This window comes from Podarcis gaigeae (genome assembly GCF_964106915.1).
Source record: "Podarcis gaigeae genome assembly, chromosome: 2".
Classification (NCBI taxonomy): Eukaryota; Metazoa; Chordata; class Lepidosauria; order Squamata; family Lacertidae; genus Podarcis; species Podarcis gaigeae.
In genome coordinates this window covers 73,428,158-73,450,108 of record NC_139679.1, presented here as the reverse complement: position 1 = coordinate 73,450,108, position 21,951 = coordinate 73,428,158, and the positions used below count along the sequence as shown (strand labels likewise).

The 21,951-nt window shown below is 42.1% G+C and overlaps 1 protein-coding gene across 5 annotated transcripts in view; it reads left to right on the top strand.

Annotated features, from left to right (window-relative positions):
- Window positions 1–21,951, top strand: part of CACNA2D2 (calcium voltage-gated channel auxiliary subunit alpha2delta 2) — a 520,700-nt gene that overhangs the window by 257,216 nt on the left and 241,533 nt on the right. For all 5 annotated transcript variants that reach the window (XR_014561165.1, XM_083726521.1, XM_083726520.1 and 2 more), the window contains one exon: window positions 19,613–19,672. Coding sequence is in view for 4 of the 5 variants with exons in the window: in XM_083726521.1 (XP_083582647.1) it covers window positions 19,613–19,672 (60 nt within the window). In the remaining variant the exon portion in view is untranslated. The remainder of the gene's footprint in view (window positions 1–19,612; window positions 19,673–21,951) is intronic.

Here is a 21,951-nt window from a genome sequence, read left to right as displayed (position 1 = left end):
CTCAGGTTCATTGGGAGTGTGGTGCAGTGGTTAGAGTGGTTCAAATCCCCCCTCAGCCATGAAGCTCACTGGGTGGCCTTGAGCCAGTCACTGCCTCTCAGCCTAACCTACCTCACAGGGTTTGTTGTGGGGATAAAATGAGGAGTGGGAGAACTATGGATGCCACCTTGAGTTTCTTGGAGAAAAAGGTGGGATAGATATGCAATGAATAACATTTAAAAATAAAAGATATTTGTTCCTCTTCTGTGCAGAGAAGCTGCTCGTGAAGGAGCAGATCCTCTCACAGATCTGATTCTTTGCATCTGAAAAGCATAGTGTATGCATGCGGACAATGCTATATAGATAAATAAATAAATGGAGGGCCAGCTTAATACACTTTTATTTTTGATCAATGGAATAAAAATTAGTATACGGCATGTACAAGTGACGAAGGCACACAGCCTATTATAATGTACACAAGTTGGGTTACTGCAGAGGAGAGTGGGAAGGGTTTTTCTACACCACTTGACAAGCATGAGTCCTATTATGACTAGCCAATTGCTGGCTTTCTTGTAACTCTTACTTTTGTCTAGAAAATCCTTGTACAGCCCAACGCTATACAAAGATATTCAGAAGTAAGCCCCATTGAGTTCAATAGGACTTTTTCCATGTTTCAACTTGTTCCTACTTAAGTGAACATATGATTGCAGCTTTATCCTTCTCAACCACTGCTAAAAGAAAGGAAAGGAGGCGGCAGAGGCAGAACAAACAGGCAACTTGGCTTTCAGTGTTGCAGAACAGCATCCCATTAAGACGTTTATTACTTTCCTTACCAAGTTTTCCCATAAGGGTGACCCAACTGAAATGTGCCTCTCACTTTCTCATAGCCCAGCTGAAATGTTTACCAGTCAATGCTTGAACTCCTCAGTGAAGCAAAGAAATGAGTGTCATGTAATCGCATATGGGCATTAGACTGTAGGGGCAGTTCCTCTTCAGGGGAAGGGTAGTTTGTATTGCAAACTGAATCAGGGGCATGCAGAGAACTGTAACTGGCTTGATTTGGCATGCGTTTTGATAGGCAGTAAAGATACTGTTCCAGATGTATTAACTAGACTAACCAGGTAATCGGCTATGTGTGGCATCTGGTTAGGTGGTGTGGAGACAGGTGCAAAGCCTTTGCTACTGGGTAGCATTTTGCAATAGGGGGCTTGACCCTGTCAGCATCGCTTGGCAGCAGTGGAGTCAGGAATGGGTGATGATATCATCATCCCATGCTGTGCACTTCTGGCCATTGGGTATGGGTATGCCTGCACAGTGCTGCTTTAGCCTCTCAGCTGCCACTATACAACACATTCCTAAGACCATGAGATCCCCCTCCCTCTTGATTGCCACTTTGTGGTGGTGGTGGCAGCCTCATTCTGCCCTCTGTCCCACCTCCCCAGCCACTACTTGCATGCTTCGATGGATTAAGGAACATTGAATGAGTTAATGTGTGAACTAAAGATAGCAGGAATACCATAACTCCACCTGATAAATAAATGCAACGTATGCCCCAAGGGGAGATAACTTTTGTAATATGTTATTGTTCATGTCCAGCTCTGGTTTGTGGCAGGCCCTGTGCAGTGAAAGCCCACCATCTTGTCATGTAGGTGCACACAGACATTTCTCCTTTTATTCGCTTCTCCTTTCACTTCTCTGTTGTTTGTCTAAGTTCTAGAAACTTAGCTTCTTCCATTTGTCATAGCCTGAGTTCTGAATCAGCGCTGAGATTCTGTAATCCTGGACTTGGAACTCTGAATAGAAAGCTCAAACTGGATTTGCCCAAGTGATGAATGAAATCGAGAAGGTGTGAGAAGAATATTAAAGCAGACAAATAAAATATAGTAACCAGCTGCATGTCACCCCCACCCCCAATCAAGCCTATCAAAGCTTGCTGCTGACTTTGAAGAACTGGCCACCCTCTGGTCTGTGATTGGCCTTTTCTGATCTGCTGGCTCATGTAGATTCATTGTTCTCAGTCTCTAAATCTCTCCTACTTAGCCTTCAGGGATCCTCTTGGTGAGGAGGGAGGTAGAATTCTGGAGGGAGGTCATGGAATGTGTTGCACATTAGCATACTATTTAGTCCTTTCTGACTTGGCAGGTATTTCATTCTTTTGCTTTGCCTTCTTTAAAGCCTCTAATAGCCCCTTGGTTTTTCTTTGATCATTGCAATCAAGATATTTGCTACATGAAGTCTGGACATGACAATTTGCCTGTATGTTTCCATGGAGATAATTAAGGCACCACACACAAACCATCCAAGATGCAGAAGGAGCAATGTGTGAGTCAGACTTACAAGGGAACAGCTGACTTCTCAAGAGCTGTTGTAAGAATGGAAAGAGCAGTGGTGGCCCATTTCAATCTCCACCTTCCTTCCCTCTAAGTGCTAGTGTGACATGTTCTCCAAGGCCAATTCCATATGTGTTTTTGACCTTCTCTCATTCTGTGGGTCTGCAGATGTGAAGGGCAGATATGCAGTTTTAGAATATATACAGATATATAGATATGCAGGTTTATAAACTGACTGATCTGATAGCCATGCTAGAACATGGATTTACAATTGCATTTCAAGCTTCCTGCATTCTTCTGTGTGACCTGGGAACATAGCTTTAGCCCTCCACCCACTATTTTCTCCTCCATAGAACAAAAAACTTTTAGAAATGGTTTTTTTCAGTGTTTTAACTTATCCCCATAAAAATGTGGCTCTTTCGTCATTATTGAGAAGTGAAATGCAGCTCTTTTACTGAAATCCTCTTTCTTTTCCATGTCTGTGGGCATTTTTTATATGGCTGCGGTTTTTTACCACCATAGCCAAGAGCAGCTGGCTTCAGTGAAACTGAAACCTGACCATGTGGGATAGATCAGTTGGGGCAGAGACCCAAGTTTGGGAAACTTGCATGAGCTTATTTTTTAGTTAAAGTATTACTCCATGCACTAATACTGTGGGCATATACATGCCCTTCCATAGAAAAAAGCATGGTTAAATCAGCAAAGTTTCCTTACTCTAGCCTTCACCAACTGTACCAGGAAACAGAAGCTTGAGGTGGTGGTGGTTTAAAAGAAGGTGAGATGGATACTGACATGATAATTTCATTAGAGAGCAGTGACAGTGAAGGAAATTATAGTGTGGTCATACAGAAAGGGGGCATTGCTCACTGCCAGGTTGTCACCAATCAGGTCACAAGGTAGCATGTGCTCCTCTGCAGCATGAGCAGTCAAACAGTACCTTCTCCCATGCTAGAAGGGGATATTGTGACAGTTAAAGTGGGGAAAGCATAACATGTGAATTGCACTTAAGCCCATTAAATGAAGGTTAATGAGAAGGTTTCAACTTGCATTCACGTGTTATTTGGGGGAAATATGTGCTGATTACTTTTTTATTTTTCCTGAGGAAACAAATGTTTGTTTTAAAAATAGTAAACCTAAGGATGGAGTATATAAAGCACTTATCCCTCTGAATTCAAACTCAAAGTGGCATACCACATTGACTATATATATGCAAATTTGAACCAGTTCACCGCTTAATGCAGCATTTATTGCCAAAGATTGCATTTATTTATTTCATGTATTTAGACCATGTCCTTGAATACATATATTTCAAAGGAGAGAACTAAGAGCATGATAAAATAGTAAAACAGAATTAAAACAATGGCAAAAGGGCAAATGTAAAGTGGCATAAAAGCACTGGCTTCAGATATCAGCTGGCCTGCCTACATTTCCAATAACCAAAGCAATCTTCTTGATGAGAAGAGGATCTTTCTTCCATTGGCCTGTGCAGCCTGTAAATTGTTTAGTGGATTCAATGTGTTTGGGGGTGGTGTTTTTTTTTCACACCAAGCTTAGGAAATGGTGGTATTTATCATGAATATCATGTGCCCGCAAATGTGTTGGCATCTGCATACAAATATTTTGTCAGTGTGTTTGCTTCCTCCTGGCACATGCTGGCTCTGTTTATATTCAGAGCCATATGGTTATTAGGGATGTATTTTTATGATGTGCCCAAAAGTAGGATAATGTTAACTTCCCCAAGAGGAGAAAATCTGGATTCCCCTACCTTGGGAATGAGATGTTATTGCAACAGGAAAGGAAAAGGCGTGTGTTTAGGGTAAATTCTTCCACTCCTCTAAAGAGGCTGCAGGTGATTTTCCTCTCCTCCTGAAAGTATGACAGTAAAGTATGGGTTTTGGCTGATCCATGCAGTGCATATCATATTGTTGGTACTAGATAAGAACCTAGGAGGAATAGGTGAAGTAGATTCATGTACCTCTTGCAATACGCTTTGGGTGCTCCCAACTAGGACAGTCAAGTGATTAACTAGATTCCCGTACACTCCCCAAAATTGGTATTTCTGTATTCCTTTAGAATTGAACTCTGCATATTACCTGTAGTGGAAATGTGGAAGAATTGTAATCGAGAAGGTGTAGGTGGGCTTGTGCAATTAACCCTTCATTTAATACTGACTGAAGAGCTTGCAGAAGCACTACTGTTTTTGGAAATGACTCATGGGAACTGCAGGCCAGGTGCAGGTAGTAACAATCAAGGCAGGTGGAAATAGCTGGGCCATTTAGCCTCATCTCTGGAGCAGCTAAAAACCATAGGGCTTCAGCCAGGAAGGCCGGGGGAGCTTTGATACACCTATGTTGCTGTAGGTGCTGCAAAAACTGGCCAGACTGAGATCCACTTTCCTGGTACCTATGGGGCTCCCTGCAGCTGGAAGGAGAGATCCAGGTGGCCGTCCGGTATTGTATGCTTTGTGGACTTACTGTCTGTTTTTGTTTGTATCTTTATGAAGAGGGAGGGGTTGTTGGTTGTTTAGTTATTCTGCATGAAGGTTTCTGAATTATTTGTGCATCCTTGTGCAAAGCAGGAACTGTTATTTGAACCTGGGTGAGCTGTGTGTGTATGTGTTTAAAGTTAGGTAAAGGAATAGGGACCCCTGTTTACCTTCCTTCAGGAGTGGTACCTAGTTATCTACTTGCACTTTGACCTGCTTTTGAACTGCTAGGTTGGCAGGAGCAGGGACCCAGCAACGGGAGCTCACCCCATTGTGGGGATTCAAACCGCGGACCTTCTGATCGGAAAGCCCTAGGCTCTGTGATTTAGACCACAGGGCCACCCGTGTCCCTTGTTTAAAGTTAGTTTGCTCAATAAAATTCAGCCTTTCTCGCCCATTAGTGATCTATCTTTGCTTCAAAGACCCTTTAAAAAATAACACTTTTGCCTTTGGCAAAACTTACCGAAGGTGTTTCTATTTAATTCTGCAGTCTCTTTTGTTCTGTCCTTATGCAGTCAGCTCCCTGCACCACACCTTTCTTTAGGACAGCTGCCCTGGAGCAGCATTTTTCTTCCTCTTGTTCTTGCAGTCAACCTCCAGTTAAGGAAGCAGGAGGGCTGCTTTTCTTCTCTGCCATGCGTTTGGCTGCCTGGCTCCAGTACATCTTGCAGTCTGTGCACGCGGTGCACCTTGAAATGAACCGATTGATCTGCCACACTTTAAAAAGTAATGGTTTAATCATTGTTAGAGCTTAAAAGTAATCCTTTGGCCCTATTGATCATGATAAGATTATTCATGATGAATTCATTTGGCATTAGAATGGCTGTCTTCAAGCACCACCTGCAGTTCCCCTGTTCTTGTTTACCAACTGCTGCCTCCCAAGTGAAGGGGAGAGGAAAGAGTAGCAGCTAGGAAGCATAGCAGCTCAGATTGCTGGCAAAGCTGAACTGGGCCATCTCTTTCTAGTCCTATTGGGATTAGATTATTAAAAACCCACCACCCATTACAACCACATTGGAAGTCTTTGCTAAAGAATTATGCTGTTAAGGCTAGACTATGATATTGCAAATGAATGGTATGGCAGAAGAGTAGATGAAATGTGTAGTGTAACTGAGCATTGGAAAGGATCAGTGGAGGTGAGGGCTGAATTTAACCATGGACTATCTTAATTCCTGTGTGGGACACGGGTGGCACTGTGGGTTAAACCACAAAGCCTAGGACTTGCTGATCAGAAGGTCGGCGGTTCGAATCCCCGCGATGTGATGAGCTCCCATTGCTCGGTCCCTGCTCCTGCCAACCTAGCAGTTGGAAAGCACGTCAAAGCGCAAGTAGATAAATAGGTACTGCTCCGGCGGGAAGGTAAACGGCGTTACCGTGCACTGCTCTCGTTTGCCAGAAGTAGCTTAGTCATGCTGGCCACATGACCCGGAAGCTGTACGCCGGTTCCCTCGGCCAGTAAAGCAAGATGAGCGCCGCAACCCCAGAGTCGGCCACGACTGGACCTAATGGTCAGGGGTCCCTTTACCTTTATCTTAATTCCTCAGTAAATGACCTGGGCATGCTCAAACTTGATATCCCAGCCACTCAAGAAGCCCTCCCTGGACCCAGAGATTTGTAATAACCACTATCCAGTTCCAAACAACCCCTTTCAAAGCTATTGTGGATATTGAGTTTGATGTCTTAATTATGAGAGCTATTCTATTCTTTCACTTTAATAACATGTTAAGATGTAGCCGGCGCTAAGAGCAATGCAATGAAAGAAGGGCAGGATTAAAACTGAATGAATAAATAAACAAAACTCTATTCAAAGCACTTCCTTCCTGCAGTCTTCTGTTCAGCCCCTTCCTTATTATTCCATAACAGAAGAGATTGGATCTCAAGCACTTAAACAGCAAAGAACCAGCCGGCTGCTCTTCCCTATTATCCATACTTAAGACTTATTTCCCCACCCCACTTTAACAGCTTAATGAGAAGTAAAAATGTAATGGCGAAGGAGTTGGAATCTGTATGTCTTGCATCTTTGACCAGAAATTGCATGCCTGTTGAATATGTGCTTGTTACATAGCTGCCCATAGTCCTCACACATTTTTTCCTTCACCTGCTATTGTAGCTTTAACCCAGGCGTACACATAGTCTTGGAATCTTAGTGAGGTTGACCAGGAGTGGCGCAATGGTAGGGTGAGCTGCAGATGGAAGGAAGAGGCGGCAGAAATCAGGCCTGCTCCATATGAAGAGAGGATACCTTAGAATCCAAGCCTATGTATTTACATGCAATAACTCCCCCATATTAAAATATTCCATTTCATGATCTTTGTTCTGTTCATGAAAGGAAAGCAATAATGCATATTTACACATCTTCCATGAATGTAAGAGATGTACATGGCAGGACAATATGACAGATAACAAAGAATACAGCAACTGCATGCTAAATCATTGAGAGAGGTTGAAAGCTAGGGAAGGATAAGCGATGGGGAGAAAATTCAGGTTGTGGGAGAAATTATTTCAGTTGCTGTTTTAATGTGAGCCAACCTAATTTGCACTTTCTAACCAATACACAAGGCAGAACACAGCTATCCTTTGAAATATGCACTTCTCTGAATTGTGTGATAAAGTTCCTCAACCCAAAAACATGTGTGTGAAATGTTCAGAGAAGTTTTTATTTTTATTTTTTTAATTTTTTATTAAAGGTTTTCTCAATACAACAAAAAAACCAAACAAAATAACATACAATTTTTTCAATATCCACATTTTCTTCACTTCTTTGGACTTCCTCACATCTCTCGTTCCTGCGTTCTAAGTTTTTCGAACTTTACCCAGCAATTTATCACCTTGTTTCAATTCTTATATTATAATTTCCAATATTGTGTCCCTAATTTTAGATAGTTTTACCCAAACCTTAAAAGCTTCATTTTAGCATAATATTTATCCAAAATTTGTCTTTTCTTATGTTTTCATTTATCTTCATACTCCTTTTAACTATCTTAATGGTGCCATATTATTAATAATCTTACATCTTTCTTAACACTCATACAATTTACAGTATTTTTGTAAATAGTCCTTAAATTTCTTCCAGTCCTCCTCCACAGCCTCTTCTCCCAGGTCTCGGATTCTGCCAGTCATTTCTGCTAATTCCATATAGTCTATCAGTTGCATCTCCCATTCTTCCAGTGTGGGCAAATCTTGGGTTTTCCAGTGCCTGGCGATAAGTATCCTTGCTGCTGTTGTTGCATACATAAAACACCCTCTGGTCGACAATGCCCAAAAGGAAGGCCTCTGGTTTCTTAGGGAAGGTATACTTAAATACCTTTTTCAACTCATTATATATCATTTCCCAGAAAGCCTTAACTCTAGGGCAGGTCCACCAGAGGTGAAAGAACGTTCCTTCAGTTTCTTTACATTTCCAACATTTATTATCAGACAAATGGTATATTTTTGCAAGCTTGACTGGGGTCATGTACCACCTTTATATCATTTTCATAATATTTTCTTTCAAGGCATTACATGCCGTGAATTTCAACCCGGTGGTCCATAACCTTTCCTAGTCAGCAAACATGATATTGTACCCAATGTCCTGTGCCCTGTTCAGGGAAGTTTTTAATGTGTGACATTTTAGTGTATTTTTGGTCTCTGTGGAAGTCGTCCAGAGTGGCTGGGGAAACCCAGCCAGATGGGTGGGGTACAAATAATAAATTATTATTATTATTATTATTATTATTATTATTATTATTATTATTATTATTATTGGAAAGTATCTGCAAAAATACATATATCAGTGAAATTAAAGTAAAAAAAATGAATTGTATTTGGGGAAATTGCTTGCAAATATTACATACAAAAATATGTTTTAAAAAGGAATGTGGTTGAAGGTGCAAAGTAAATTGCAAGCTATAGAAATGTGGGAAACTGAATTTAAGTTTGAAAAAGATGCATAACTGAAAAAAATTAAAGTTGATAGATTTATCTGCCCCAGTCCCTGTCCTTAACTGCTACAGATTATTACCCAGGGATAGCTCAGTTGGTAAAACATGAGACTCCTAATCCTCAGTGTCATGAGTTTGTGGCCCACGTTTGGTGAAAGATTCCTGCATTGCAGAGAATTGAACTAGATGACCCTCGTAGTCCCTTCAAACTTTACAAGTCTGTGATCCAGTGACATTCAGTAGAATGTGAATATGCTGAAAACATGCCAAGCCATGAGCAGCTAACTAATGCCCCATGAGTTTCATTCATCCCCCAAAAGGTTTTTTTTGTGGTCCCCCTCTCTCTTCCAAACTGTCATTTTTAAACGTGTGTGTGTGCGTGTGTGTTACAAAAAAACCCTGAAGGTTTTCCTTAAACAATTTTTGAATTGACCACTTCATACTTAATAAGGAGCTCCTGGAGGATTAATCATGCTACCCTTGGCCTGGAAAAGTTTAGCCACACTTGTGCTAAGCTGAGAGAACATGGCTCTGTTGTGTTACTGCTCCATCCTGTCCTACTCCATTCTTATGTTCAATGACCCTGGATATGAAGATGAAAATAGGATAAAAGAGGTAGTTTCTGGGGAGACAGTGTACATGTGCCTTCTTAGTAGCATCACCTTCCTGCTGAGGATTCTGCAGCTGGAAGTTGCAGTCCCACCTCTGCAGGGAAATGTGCTGCACTGGAGTCTGAGAAACACCTACCACTGCCTTCTCATGAACTGCCTCAGTTGAGCTGCTAGTTCAGGCTTCCTCAAACTCTGCCCTCCAGATGTTTTTGGCCTACAACTCCCATGATCCCTAGCAAGCGGACCAGTGGTCAGGGATGATGGGAATTGTAGTCTCAAAACATCCGGAGGGCCGAGGTTGAGGAAGCCTGTGCTAGTTCCTTGGGGACAAGGTGAAGGAGGGACATCCTCTACTATGGGAAAGAGGAGGCAGGTGGTAGCACTTGCAGGAATGAGGCAATCGGAGCGCCCCCTCTCCTCCTTGATCATGCTTGCAAACATTTGAACATGGAAGCTCAAGTCGGTGGGAGGCTCATGTTCAAATATCTGTGACCTCCATTTCAAGTCCCCAGGCTGGTCGTTTCCCAACATAACAACTCAATTCATTGCTTTATTCAGTCTGCTGAGGAAATCCCATGGTTTATGCACCACTATTTTTGAATGCGCTATATTTGAGGGTGTTTTCTATCGCAGTAGAAAGGTGCCTACCCACTTCAAAGACCAACTGGTCACAAAATGTGGCCCGACAAAATGTAAGCATCTTGTGAGCCAGATGTTCAGCCCAGCCCCCTGCAAATATAAAGTTGTGAAGTATAAGTTCTTTTAAAGCAGCAGGTACAATTTCATTGCAAATTAATTTGTTTCACACCATGGGAAATGTTAAGTATCTTCTCAGCTATATCTCAAGGGAATGACTGGGAAAGCGCATCTGTTTATTTTTAGAGTTTAGTTAATCAAAAGAATGCTTAAATAATTTCTGAAATCATGTAGCTTTAGTTCTTGTCAGGAGTACCTGTAAGATTGAGAACAAGAGGCTGCTAACCAAGGCGAACCAAATTATTATTGTTTATAATAGTTTTTATTAAATTTCACATCTTAAAATAAACATTTTACATACTGTTAGGTATCCAATGACTTACCTCCTCCTCTTTCCATGGTTCATTTTATCTTTAATTCCTGCATATTTTGCTATAACCATTTTCGTCAGTTCTCCACTTTTACATCCCTCAAACATTAATTACACTGTTGAATTTATATTAATGCTGCCAGCGTCTTGAGCTGTGTACAATTATTTTCCATATGCCCAATAAATATTTTCCACTCTTCTTTGGATATATGTTCTTCTTGCTCTCTTATTATGTTAAACCTGCAAGCTCTGCATACTCTAACATCTTAAGTTGCCAGTCCTCTTTGCCTGGGACCTCCCTCACTTTCCATTTGGGGGCTAACAAAACTCAGGCCATCATTGTTGCATACATAAATAAATTTTGCTGACACTGAGGGACTTCAGTCTGAATTATTCCCTACAAAAAGGACTCCAGTCTTTTTGGGAAAGTTATCTTAAACATTATTTTTCAACTCATTATAGATAATTTCCCAAGGTGCTATGTGTATTTCCCAAATAAGCTATATGTATTTCAGAATGAATAGATTGAATTTGCACAGCACCTGCAAGTTTCAGCAAAAGGTATGGATTCTGAACACATGAGCAGGGATGAGTATACAGAGGTACCTTGGGATAAGTACTTAATTCATTCTGGAGGTTTGTTCTTAACCTGAAACTGTTCTTAACCTGAAGCACCACTTTAGCTAATGGGGCCTCCTGCTGCCACCGCGCTGCCGGAGCACAATTTTGTTCTTATCCTGAAGCAAAGTTCTTAACCTGAAGCACTATTTCTGGGTTAGCGGAGTCTGTAACCTGAAGTGTATGTAACCCGAGGTACCACTGTACTAAGCTTCATCTCCATTGCCTTCTTTGTCTCCTCCATAAGTTGGTGGACAAACTTCTGAAGCATTGAGCCTTGTATACTTGAGGAGGCTCCCTGCATGCATTAAAATCCTGGTCCACAACCATGTAACAGTAAAGGCCAAATGCTTTGGTCACTGCAGAAGTATACACACAAAAACTAGAAATCCAAAGCAGTTCCCAGTACTACTACCCCAAGAAACAACAGCAATCCAGGGGCTGTAGAATGTGAGCATCAGATGGAAAAGAAAAGAGGCAGGTTGGAGAGTGGAATGACCTGCTTAGAAGTAATGTCTGGCTGAAACCCTGAACAGCAGCCCACTCTTAGGTTGCGATGATACACTGCAGCATTTTTTGTTGCAGGCCCCACTAGTACTCCTGTTTCACCAACAGTAGTTGGTGAGAAACTGTAACAGAAGTCCTGATCTTCTCCCTCTATATTGCACAACAGAGCGCGTGATTCCTCTGCCTCGAAAAATCCATAAGAAAATACAAACACCTGCAGACACTAGAAATACAACAACTAAAGCCTTTGCACAACTGTAATGCATACACATTTGGCCCACAAATCAATAGTTGGATGCCTTTTTCCTATTAAACCGCTTGCTGTAGACAACATTATTTTCCCAGAAAGCATAAGTACTTATTGCCCCCAAATTTGCTGTCAATTGATAATATATTAACTAATATTTTCCCAGCTTAACAGTAACTCTGGAAGAAAAATATACTTTAGATACTAAAAAAAGATAGCAAAATAAAACCATTAAACAAAAAAACACCCCTCTATAACTCACATTTGAAGATGAAATATGCATTTATTTATCGTTGATAAGAATTAAGGGCACTTTATATGTAGGGGATGTGAGAGTTACAGCGTCCTTCGTTTATTTTTGCCCATTGAGCTATCCTGACTATTCAGCTCACACAAGAGTGCTAGGCTGAAGTATTATTTAATAAATCTGGAGTGTGGTGTGGCAAAAACAGCCTTCCAACAATGGATTAGTCTTAGAAGAATTATCTTTAAATGTGACATGATCAAGGATTTCTTTTTCTTTCCCTAGCACCTCACCCAACCCGGGGCTTTTTAAAAAAACAATAAAAAGCCTTGCTGCCACTTTTGGCAGAATCTTGGCTGCTCCAGCCTCATTGCTTGGACAAAGAATCCTGCGAAAATGCTACTACATCATGGAGTAGCATTGTTCCCAGGGTTACCTTAGGAACCCATCGTTCCCCATCGGCTACCTAGTATTTTAGGTAAGATTGAAATTCTTGAAATGTGACTGCCCCCAGTAGTCATTGAATTATTCCCTTCCCCTCCACCTGGGATGAATGGCCCCACAAACGTGGGAAGGGCATATTTGTCACAGCTTTAATCAGGCTGACAGTGAGAAGTGGGCTTCTCTAAGAGAATAATTGCATGATGTAGGCATGGAAAGGATGGCTTGGGGTGAATTATGCCAGGAAACCAATTATGTGGGAAGAATGATGTTAATGGAGATTGGTGTGGGAGCTAAGGTGGCTGCTTGCCTATGATTAAGCCAGTGTCGAGAGAGAGAGAGAGAAGGTGGTTTTGCCCCACTCCTAAATGTCTTGACTTATGCTCACTTACTTATGGTACATATAACTCCAGAGGAGCCATTAAGAATTAAGCCAGATGCTGCCCTGCCAGAGCATGACAAGATTGTTAATAACTTGAATTGGTGTCAATACAGATCAGTGGCGTAGCGTGGGTTGTCAGCACCCGGGGCAAGGCAAGTAATTTGCACCCCCTAACCCGTGGATTTGCGCCCCCAAACCCGTGGATTTGCGCCCCCTAACCCTAACCCCCAGATGTTGCGCCCGGTGCGGCCAGCCCCCCTGCACCCCCACGCTACGCCACTGGTTCCCAAAGAGTCCTGAATTCAGTAGCATTGAACTCAGCTGGCACCCATACTACTATTTATTGCCCCATTATTTATTTATTTTGTTTAGTAATTGCTTAGAAAAAAAGACTTAAAAGTGGCTTACAACAGTAAAATCAGCAAATAATAAAAATGTAGAAACATAATCAAGAAAACTGAAAAGTAAAGCAGTAAAAAAGAAAATACCCCAACATATCTAGTATTACAATGGTACCTCGGGTTACATACGCTTCAGGTTACAGACTCTGCTAACCCAGAAATAGTACCTCAGGTTAAGAACTTTGCTTCAGGATGAGAGCAGAAATCGTGCTCCAGTGGCAGCAGGAGACCCCATTAGCTAAAGCGGTGCTTCAGGTTAAGAACAGTTTCAGGTTAAGAACGGACCTCCGGAATGAATTAAGTTCTTAACCTGAGTTACCACTGTACTTACAAGCACTCAGTACAGAAAAGTGTTTTTAAAAAACAATAAAACATGCTAAAAAATCACCATTTTCAGCTGACTGCAAACTATTTTGCTTATTAACACTATCAATTACTAATTCAACAGTAATTTTATAACTACCCTCATATCTAGTGTTAATTGTTAATTCATGGCAGTTATGATTACTTTTTTTGTTTGCCTTGCATGGCTCTGTTATTATATCTGAATAAAATTTCCCTCATGGGAGGGAACCATAGGTGGCTTTCCTCTGTGGGGAAAAGTGTAAAAATGAACTTTGCTATGTGCAGACTTTATTCGCAAGCTGCTTAGTCCCAGGAACCTCTGTCCCTTTAAAAGATGGTGGCACATCTCTGCAGAGACAGCCAGTCGTGTTGGTTAATCATTTGACAATATAGACAGGTTGTCATTTCCCACCCCCATTAAAGGCGCCCTTGAAGGCGCAAGAAGCAGTCACTCTTCTTGACCCTATTTAGGTGTGGGTCTGATTAGTGCCTGCGTGTGAGATCTCCTGGGAACCACATTATGTCACCTTGAATTACGTGATGGGTGGGAGGGAAAACCAGAATATAAATATAATGAAATAAAATTTATCAGTAAGATGCATCTCCAAAATATTCCTTTTGGGTGGCACCGTGGATAATTTTGCTCATACATAGGATCTGACTGATCAGTTGGGAATCAGGAAATGGATTGTCTTATGTTACTATTGTGCAAGATCCTTTCTACAATACGGTGCACCGCTTTGCTGGTATTTGACAGATCACAATAAGATTAGTAGGGCACATTTGGTTTTGTTGGTCACAAATTGTGTGGAGTCTGTGTAATAGGTGAGATATTAAAGTAAATAAATGAATACATTTTGTTTATGTTAGAATTGTGTGTGCTTTTTTTGTCATTGCTAGCAGTCAGGGTGCCTACTCTGTTCAAAGCCTGCAATAAATGTTGCCTTGATGGATTTCAGGGAGGCCTGATGCAGTAATGTGTTAAATAGGTTCCTTGAAAGGTGTTTATCTTAGTAGATTCACAGCTATTTTCCTGCTCATTGTCTGGATTAGCCATAGAGCTATGGATAAAGCACTGTGCAAGATGTTCATGCCATTGTGTGTGTGTGTGTGTGTGTGTGTGTGTGTGTGTGTGTGTAAGCAAGTTGTTCCCAGTTTTTGTAAGGTTTGCAGTGAAACGTACTTGTGATTATACTTTGTGCAGATTCCTGCCCTGAACTAAGGGCAGGGAACAGGAGATTCATGAGAAATACAGTCCTTGTTATTCTTTAGTCCTATTTAAGAAAACCTTACAGTGGTACCTCTGGTTAAGAACTTAATTCGTTCCAGAGGTCCGTTCTTAACCTGAAACTGTTCTTAACCTGAGCTACCACTTTAGCTAATGGGGCCTCCCACTGCCACGGTACGATTTCTGTTCTCATCCTGAAGCAAAGTTCTTAACCTGAGGTACTATTTCTGGGTTAGCGGAGTCTGTAACCTGAAGCGTCTGTAACCTGAGGTACCACTGAAATCAAATGAAGCCATGCTCCTGTGTGGTATTGGTGAGAAATACGTGCTGGTGCTAAAACCAGGCCCTGCAATTAGAAACTTGCTATGGAACTTAAATAAGGGATTGTTGGGTGGGTGAGGGGACACCGAAAGCAAAGAGCAGCTACTACTGCATCTCTTAAACCCTTCTTTATGCTGTGAAGAATTCAGCACATTGGAGAAACTGAAATGAATGATGTGTGTGCACGCATGTACAATTTTAATACTGAATTGTAATAAGTGCTGGACAAAATAAAGATCTAACCCTGCAGCCACCCACGTTCCCTTCCACCCTTAGGCTGTACAAAATGGGCAATAAAGTAAACAATGCTTTCATGTTCTTCTTCCCTAATCTACATCCCTGTGACAAATGGTTTTGCCCTCCTGATTGACACCTGAACCCTCCCAGGTCAAGGCTGGCTCCATAAGCACAGTTGCAATTATTCTCCTTACCTGGCAGCATTCCCTTTCCTGAACTGAAGCAAAGACTGACTAGTGCCAGAAGGGGGCTGTCATTTAGTTTGCTTTCTGTTTTTAATTTACTTGCTGGTGCAAAATTGATCCCCCTGGAAGTCTCTGGCCTCTGTATATTCACACCTATTGGCTTAATAAAAATAAGAAAGAAAACAAACCCCAACCACTGCTACTTCTCAGCAATTTCATTATACAAATCAATTCTCTGCACTTTAATTTCTTTATCCCCTACTTCCCAGCTTTTATTTTGTTGAGCTGTTGGGCACGGGATTGTGGGAAACTTTCCTATCTGCCATAGGCTGCCTCTGAAACGCTTCCATATACATTTGCATTCAGCTGAGCAACAGACGACAAAATGGCAGTACTTGGAGAGAATTAAAATAAATTGTCTGTGTTTGGGTGGCAAAGAAAGATTCTGATGCATTTCACACAGCTCTGTAAAGCTTTAGCACAACAAACTAGAGGCAGTGTGTGTTTTGCTGGACAGCAGAGAAAGAAAAGTCATTTTCTAGATGACACCAATTTAAATCATTCCATCCCTGCCCCATGGTTTATAAATGCTTATGTATTTTATTTTATTTTAAATCCCCTTTCTTGAAATGTTTTCCAGGATAGTCCTTCAGAAATAGCTGTGGTGCCATGGCTAGGAGAAAACTCCTATATGGAACTGCAGGATGGTATACTCTGATGTAGAGCAACTTATCACCACTTAGGATCTCCCCACTCATGCCTACTGTGTCTTGCTGTAGGCGCTTGGGCTGCATTATAGCTGCAGCAGCTGAGAGCTGTACACCCCTGGTACTTGTAAGCAGGCTCAAGGACAAAGATATACCAACACCTTCCTTTAGACATAAGCTGATTTAAAATTATGAGCAGCACAACTGACATACAGGCCTGGTGCTCTCATCTTGCACTCTCAAGAAACAAAACCCTTAGCATTACACAGCCCTCACCCCAACCTCTGCACAATAACCCATAACCCCAAAAATTCATTTAAAAAAAAGACTTGCTTGCTTGCATTTGTAAGAATCTGTGGTATGAGGCAAAATATACTGGCACCCTTTCTCTTCTTTCAATGAAAAGCTAACCTATGTCTCATTTTAAGTGTGTTACTCTCCCCTGCTGCCCTAGAGAGAGAAAATAATGCAGAGGTCCATGGTACAAATCCCTTGTACTGCAGTGAATCTTATACTATGTGCCAAAAGGCTCAGAATGTTAGGACTTGGGCTTTGTACACTTGCAGTAACACCTTGAACTGAGCCCAGTAGCACACAGGCAGACAGCAATGTGCTTTAAGAATGGGTGGTATATGGTCACATTTCACTGTCCCCTTAACAGCTGGGCAGCATCATTCTGCACCCACTGCAGCTTCCAGATTGTCTTCAAGGGTAGCCCCATACAGAGTACACTGGAATAGTTCAATCATTAGGTTATGGTTAGGTTACTGAAATCAGACTATCCCGGTCCTGGAAACAGACAGTTCATACCACTAAGGCCACCTGAGCCTCCACTGATGGCATTGGATAAAGGAGTATAGCCAAGATTTGTACCTCTCCGGTCAGATGCACTTCCACCAATAATATATTGTGTTTCTTCCTTTGGAACACATACTAGAGAACCAAATGTTTGCAACTGTGGGAGGGGTAGGGAATATCATGGCAACAACTGAGCAGATGAAAGCACTTCTCATGTAACTCTCAAGAGCTTGGCAAAGGGCTGGGGAGAGTGGGAAAGCTGGCAGGGTGCTGTCCTCGAAACAATCCCCATCTTTCTTGGGAGGCATCTCTCACACCCCAGAAACCTTTCAACAAGAGTAAGTACTGATAATTTTTTTTCCCATGAGCCTTCATTGGAATAGCTGCTGTCAGGCACAAAACATCTTGCCCAGGCCTTGGATATTTGAATTTTCTGTTTGAAAGATAAATAAAACAATACACATATTTGGCATGGCATTAGCTGCTTTGAAGCAAACCCAGGTTTTGTTTGTGTTTTCTTATCTGATTGCGATGGAACTGTTTTCATCACTAATTTTCAGCTGACTCCTGTATATTTTGGAAATAGGCATTAAATAAAGACATAGAAGAAGAGTGCTGCATCCCTGGGAGGAGAACCATTTATTGTCCCTAACCTCCTTGAAGAACTTTTGAGCCTCCTGCCCTTTTAAGCTCCTGATGGCCAAAGGGGCTGGGATGATGAGGCTTGGCGGACAAATGATGCTCTGCTCTTGACAGTGCTGAAATCCTGCCCCATGGCTTCCTGCTAAGTAATGAGGCATGCTTCTGCAATCACTTCAACGGCAAACTCTACAAAATCACTTCGGGTTTTTCTTTCCTTCCCTCCCTCCCTTTTGCCCCCTTTTTAAATCTCATACATTTTAAGCAAAGAAGATGGCTCTTGCATCTGCATTTAACATCCTGCTTGATTAGATCTTGTCAGGCTGTCTTTAAATGCTATCTCAGCCTGGAGGTTCTTGCTGCAGCCTGTAATTAAAGGAAGAGCTTGTTCAGATATCTTACCTGATTCCTCAGCCCCTTCACAGCTTCACAGGAATGGCTGGCGCATTGCGACTGGTTGGATGCTATGCACTATACACTGGCTTTCCTCGGAGATTGAATTGGCAGTGTAAAAATAATTTGTCAAAGTGAAGGAAAAGTAAATAGGCCTCAGACAAAAATCACCACTCTGGTAAATCTTGTAACCACCAAATTAGAATGAGTGATCCTCTGTAGACAAAGACTTTTATTTTCACCAATAACTCAGCATGTTGGCTTGGTTCTAGCTACATGGGTGTCCTATAACTTCCTGCTAAGCAATGAAATCTGCTCAGCAATTGATAGCACCGTAAATTCTGCAAAAATCACTGTGAGCCTTCAGGCTGGCAAGAATGTTATTCCACCTCTGCAATAGACAGAAGCTCAGTTTGCTAGTAATACCAAACCATGGTTTAACATGATGTCCACTAGCTGGAATGAACCTGACTTTACTCTCTTCCTCCCAGGCAGCTGGGAGAAGGACTAGAGATAGTGGTATAAAACAAATTGTGATTAGTTAAACAAACCAACTTCATTGCCCATGGTTTGAAGTTGGCTTGTTGCTTTTTAAAATATTTAACCATGGCCTGTGTTTCATAGAACACAACAAGACAAGATAGTGTGAAAGCAGAACTAAATGCTGGTCAAGTAGCCTATGCTAAGATAACCGAAGCTTATTTGAACCCAGCCCCGTGTGTGTGAATAAATGCCTGGATAGGATTACTATTGTTAATGTATCTGTTGTGAACCACTTGAAGTATAGTATTTGCAGAAACCTGACTTGACTAATACTCTGTTTCTCCCAGGGAATGAAATGGTTTGCATTGACTTCTATAGGCAAGAACACATTTGAGATAGGAGCAAATTAGGGTCATTCCTAAACTACAGGCAGCTTGAATTATGCTATAGATTGTACCCATCCCCCTGCATTTTATCTTTTGTGAGTCACTCAGACCTTCTTGGTGGTGGGAAGTGATGCATGGATTCAATTAACTAACTAACCAAATTAACTTAAATGTGGGAGAAATGAAGTTGCTTCCATTGCAGGCATTACTGAGGTGAAGACAAATCCTAGATCCCATGAGCAGCTCTCGCATTAGGGACAGAGGATAGATTTTGCCCTAACTTCAACATCATCACAGATTGCAGCCCAATTTTGCCCGCAAATGCCAATGGAAGCCAACATCCCTTATGAAGGAAAGTAAATTCACCTCATAAAAGACTTTGAAGCATAAGGCTTCTCACAGGTTTGCTCCTTTAATTAAACAAGATCAGATTTGCATACAGAAGATGGTCATGGGAACCCATAAACCTTTAATTAATCTCTTTTCATAACAAGAACTGCTTTAGTAAGGGTGCTGAAAATGCTTTGTTACCTTGTAAGCCCCAGGAATGATGTAGCTGGTTCCATAAGTGCTAGAACAGCGTTAAAATAACTCCTCTTTCATTATTGCAGTTCACATTACCTCTCTGTGGACTTACCCTCTCTCTTTTCCATTTTCAGAGACTGGCTGATGCGGCTGAGAAATTTCAGAAAGCCCATCGTTGGCAAGACAACATCAAGGTAAACTTCTTTTTTGTGGCCTCTAATCATATCAAGGATTGAACACACACACACCACACCACACACCCTGCCTGTCTCTTTGTCTGACTGACACACACACACACACACACACACACACACACTTCAGTGTTACATGTGCTATCAAACCCCTTCTTGCAAGTGAACTTTTTTGAAACCCAGATGCAACGGGTGTTTGTGTGTCCAACACAAAATAAGCACAACTGATGTAAGCGCTTCTATAAATACATATGTATGATAAAAGAATATGGGACGCAGGTGGCGCTGTGGGTTAAAGCCTCAGCGCCTAGGACTTCCCGATCGAAAGGTCGGCGGTTCGAATCCCTGCGGCGGGGTGCGCTCCCGCTGCTCGGTCCCAGCGCCTGCCAACCTAGCAGTTCGAAAGCACCTCCGGGTGCAAGTAGATAAATAGGGACCGCTTACCAGCGGGAAGGTAAACGGCGTTTCCGTGTGCGGCTCTGGCTCGCCAGAGCAGTGATGTCACGCTGGCCACGTGACCCGGAAGTGTCTCTGGACAGCGCTGGCCCCTGGCCTCTTAAGTGAGATGGGCGCACAACCCCAGAGTCTGTCAAGACTGGCCCGTACGGGCAGGGGTACCTTTACCTTTACCTATGATAAAAGAAAGGCCTTCACATTCCAGCTGCTGCTCTGCAGTTCACAGGTCTTCTATCACTATGTTTACAGCAGGGTTCATATTAAATACATTTCAGGCACTTCAGAGGTGGGTGTGGCTCTATCAATGTGCTCGTTCCTTTTGAAATTCATTGTAGGTCAATATAAATATTAAGTGACCAAATTAAAATAAATTCCTGAATACAATGAGGTCCTTAAAATAAATCTTTTCCCCTCTGCTTCTCATTCTCAGAATACTTCACAAAGCCATTATGTCTTCATTCTCTCTATTTTCCGCTTCCTTTTTCTTCCTCTGCCCCATCACTCCTTCTCCTTTCCAGCTCCTTGGTTTTCCAGAAAGCTCTGTATTTGCAGGTGCCCTGCTATTTGCTTGTTAGTCTCCCTGTGCTGGCCAGCCAAAATGAAAGTGAATTCAGTCATTTTGAGCTCACTTTTAGTATCGCCTCTATCTGCATGTGCAGGTAATAAGACAAGGCAGACAGCAGGAGATGGAGGTAAAACTAACAGTTAAAAGCTTTGTTTTTGAGTTGCTGTGGAGAACTCTGTTACGAACAGTGCCATCTTAATAGTGCAAGAGGCATGATGTGCTAAGAGGTGGCCCTACAGGCAAGGGTTTGCTCAGTCCGGGGGGGGGGGGGGTTCACGCATATGAGAATACAATGGCATTCACATTTTAATAATATTTGATGCAACTCATTCCAGTTGGAGTTTGTTCAGAAGGAGGTGAAGAGCAATCTAAGATGGTGACAAGCAAATGTTGCTGTTTTAATGATTGCATTTGACTTTGTAATTATGGCGGCGCTAAAGCTCAGCAAGAAATCGTGGCATTCTGCTCGGAAATGCATTTAAATTGTTACAGGAAGACAAAAGAGAGGGAAAACTCCCTTCCTTTCAGAGATAGCATTAGGGCAAAGAAGTTTCTTAAAGAGCCAGTGTGGTGTAGTGGTTAAGAGCGGTAGACTCATAATCTGGTGACCCGGGTTTGCGTCTCCGGTCCTCCACATGCAGCTGCTGGGTGACCTTGGGCTAGTCACACTTCTCTGAAGTCTCTCAGCCCCACTCACCTCACAGAGTGTTTGTTGTGGGGGAGGAAGGGAAAGGAGAATGTTAGCAGCTTTGAGACTCCTGCGGGTAGTGATAAAGCGGGATATCAAATCCAAACTCTTCTCCTTCTCCTTCTCCTTCTCCTCCTTGTTCTCCTTCTCCTCCTCCTCCTCCTCCTTCTTCTCCTCCTATTCCTTCTCCTCCTCCTCCTCCCCCTCCTCCTCCTCCTCCCCCTCCTCCTCCTCCTCCTCCTCCTCCTGCTGCTGCTGTCTGGTTTCATATTCCAGCTGATAGATGCTACAGGAGAACAGTTCTCCACTTCGATTGTCCCCACTAGACGCCATCTTCATTCTTCTTTTCTGCTTATAGCATAGTGTTATGCAGAATATGTAGGGTAATCTGGTGGGACAGGCGATGAGAGAGCTTTAAGGAGGTTAGGCTTGATAAAGCTTGGGATCCCTTTCCACCTTCTTTTTCAGCTTCCTCTCCTAATATAAATGAGCACCTTTGTCACCAGAATCAACATCCAAACCTTCTGTCTGTGAAAGGATATAATGCTTTTCCTTTTGCTGTCTCTTAATAAA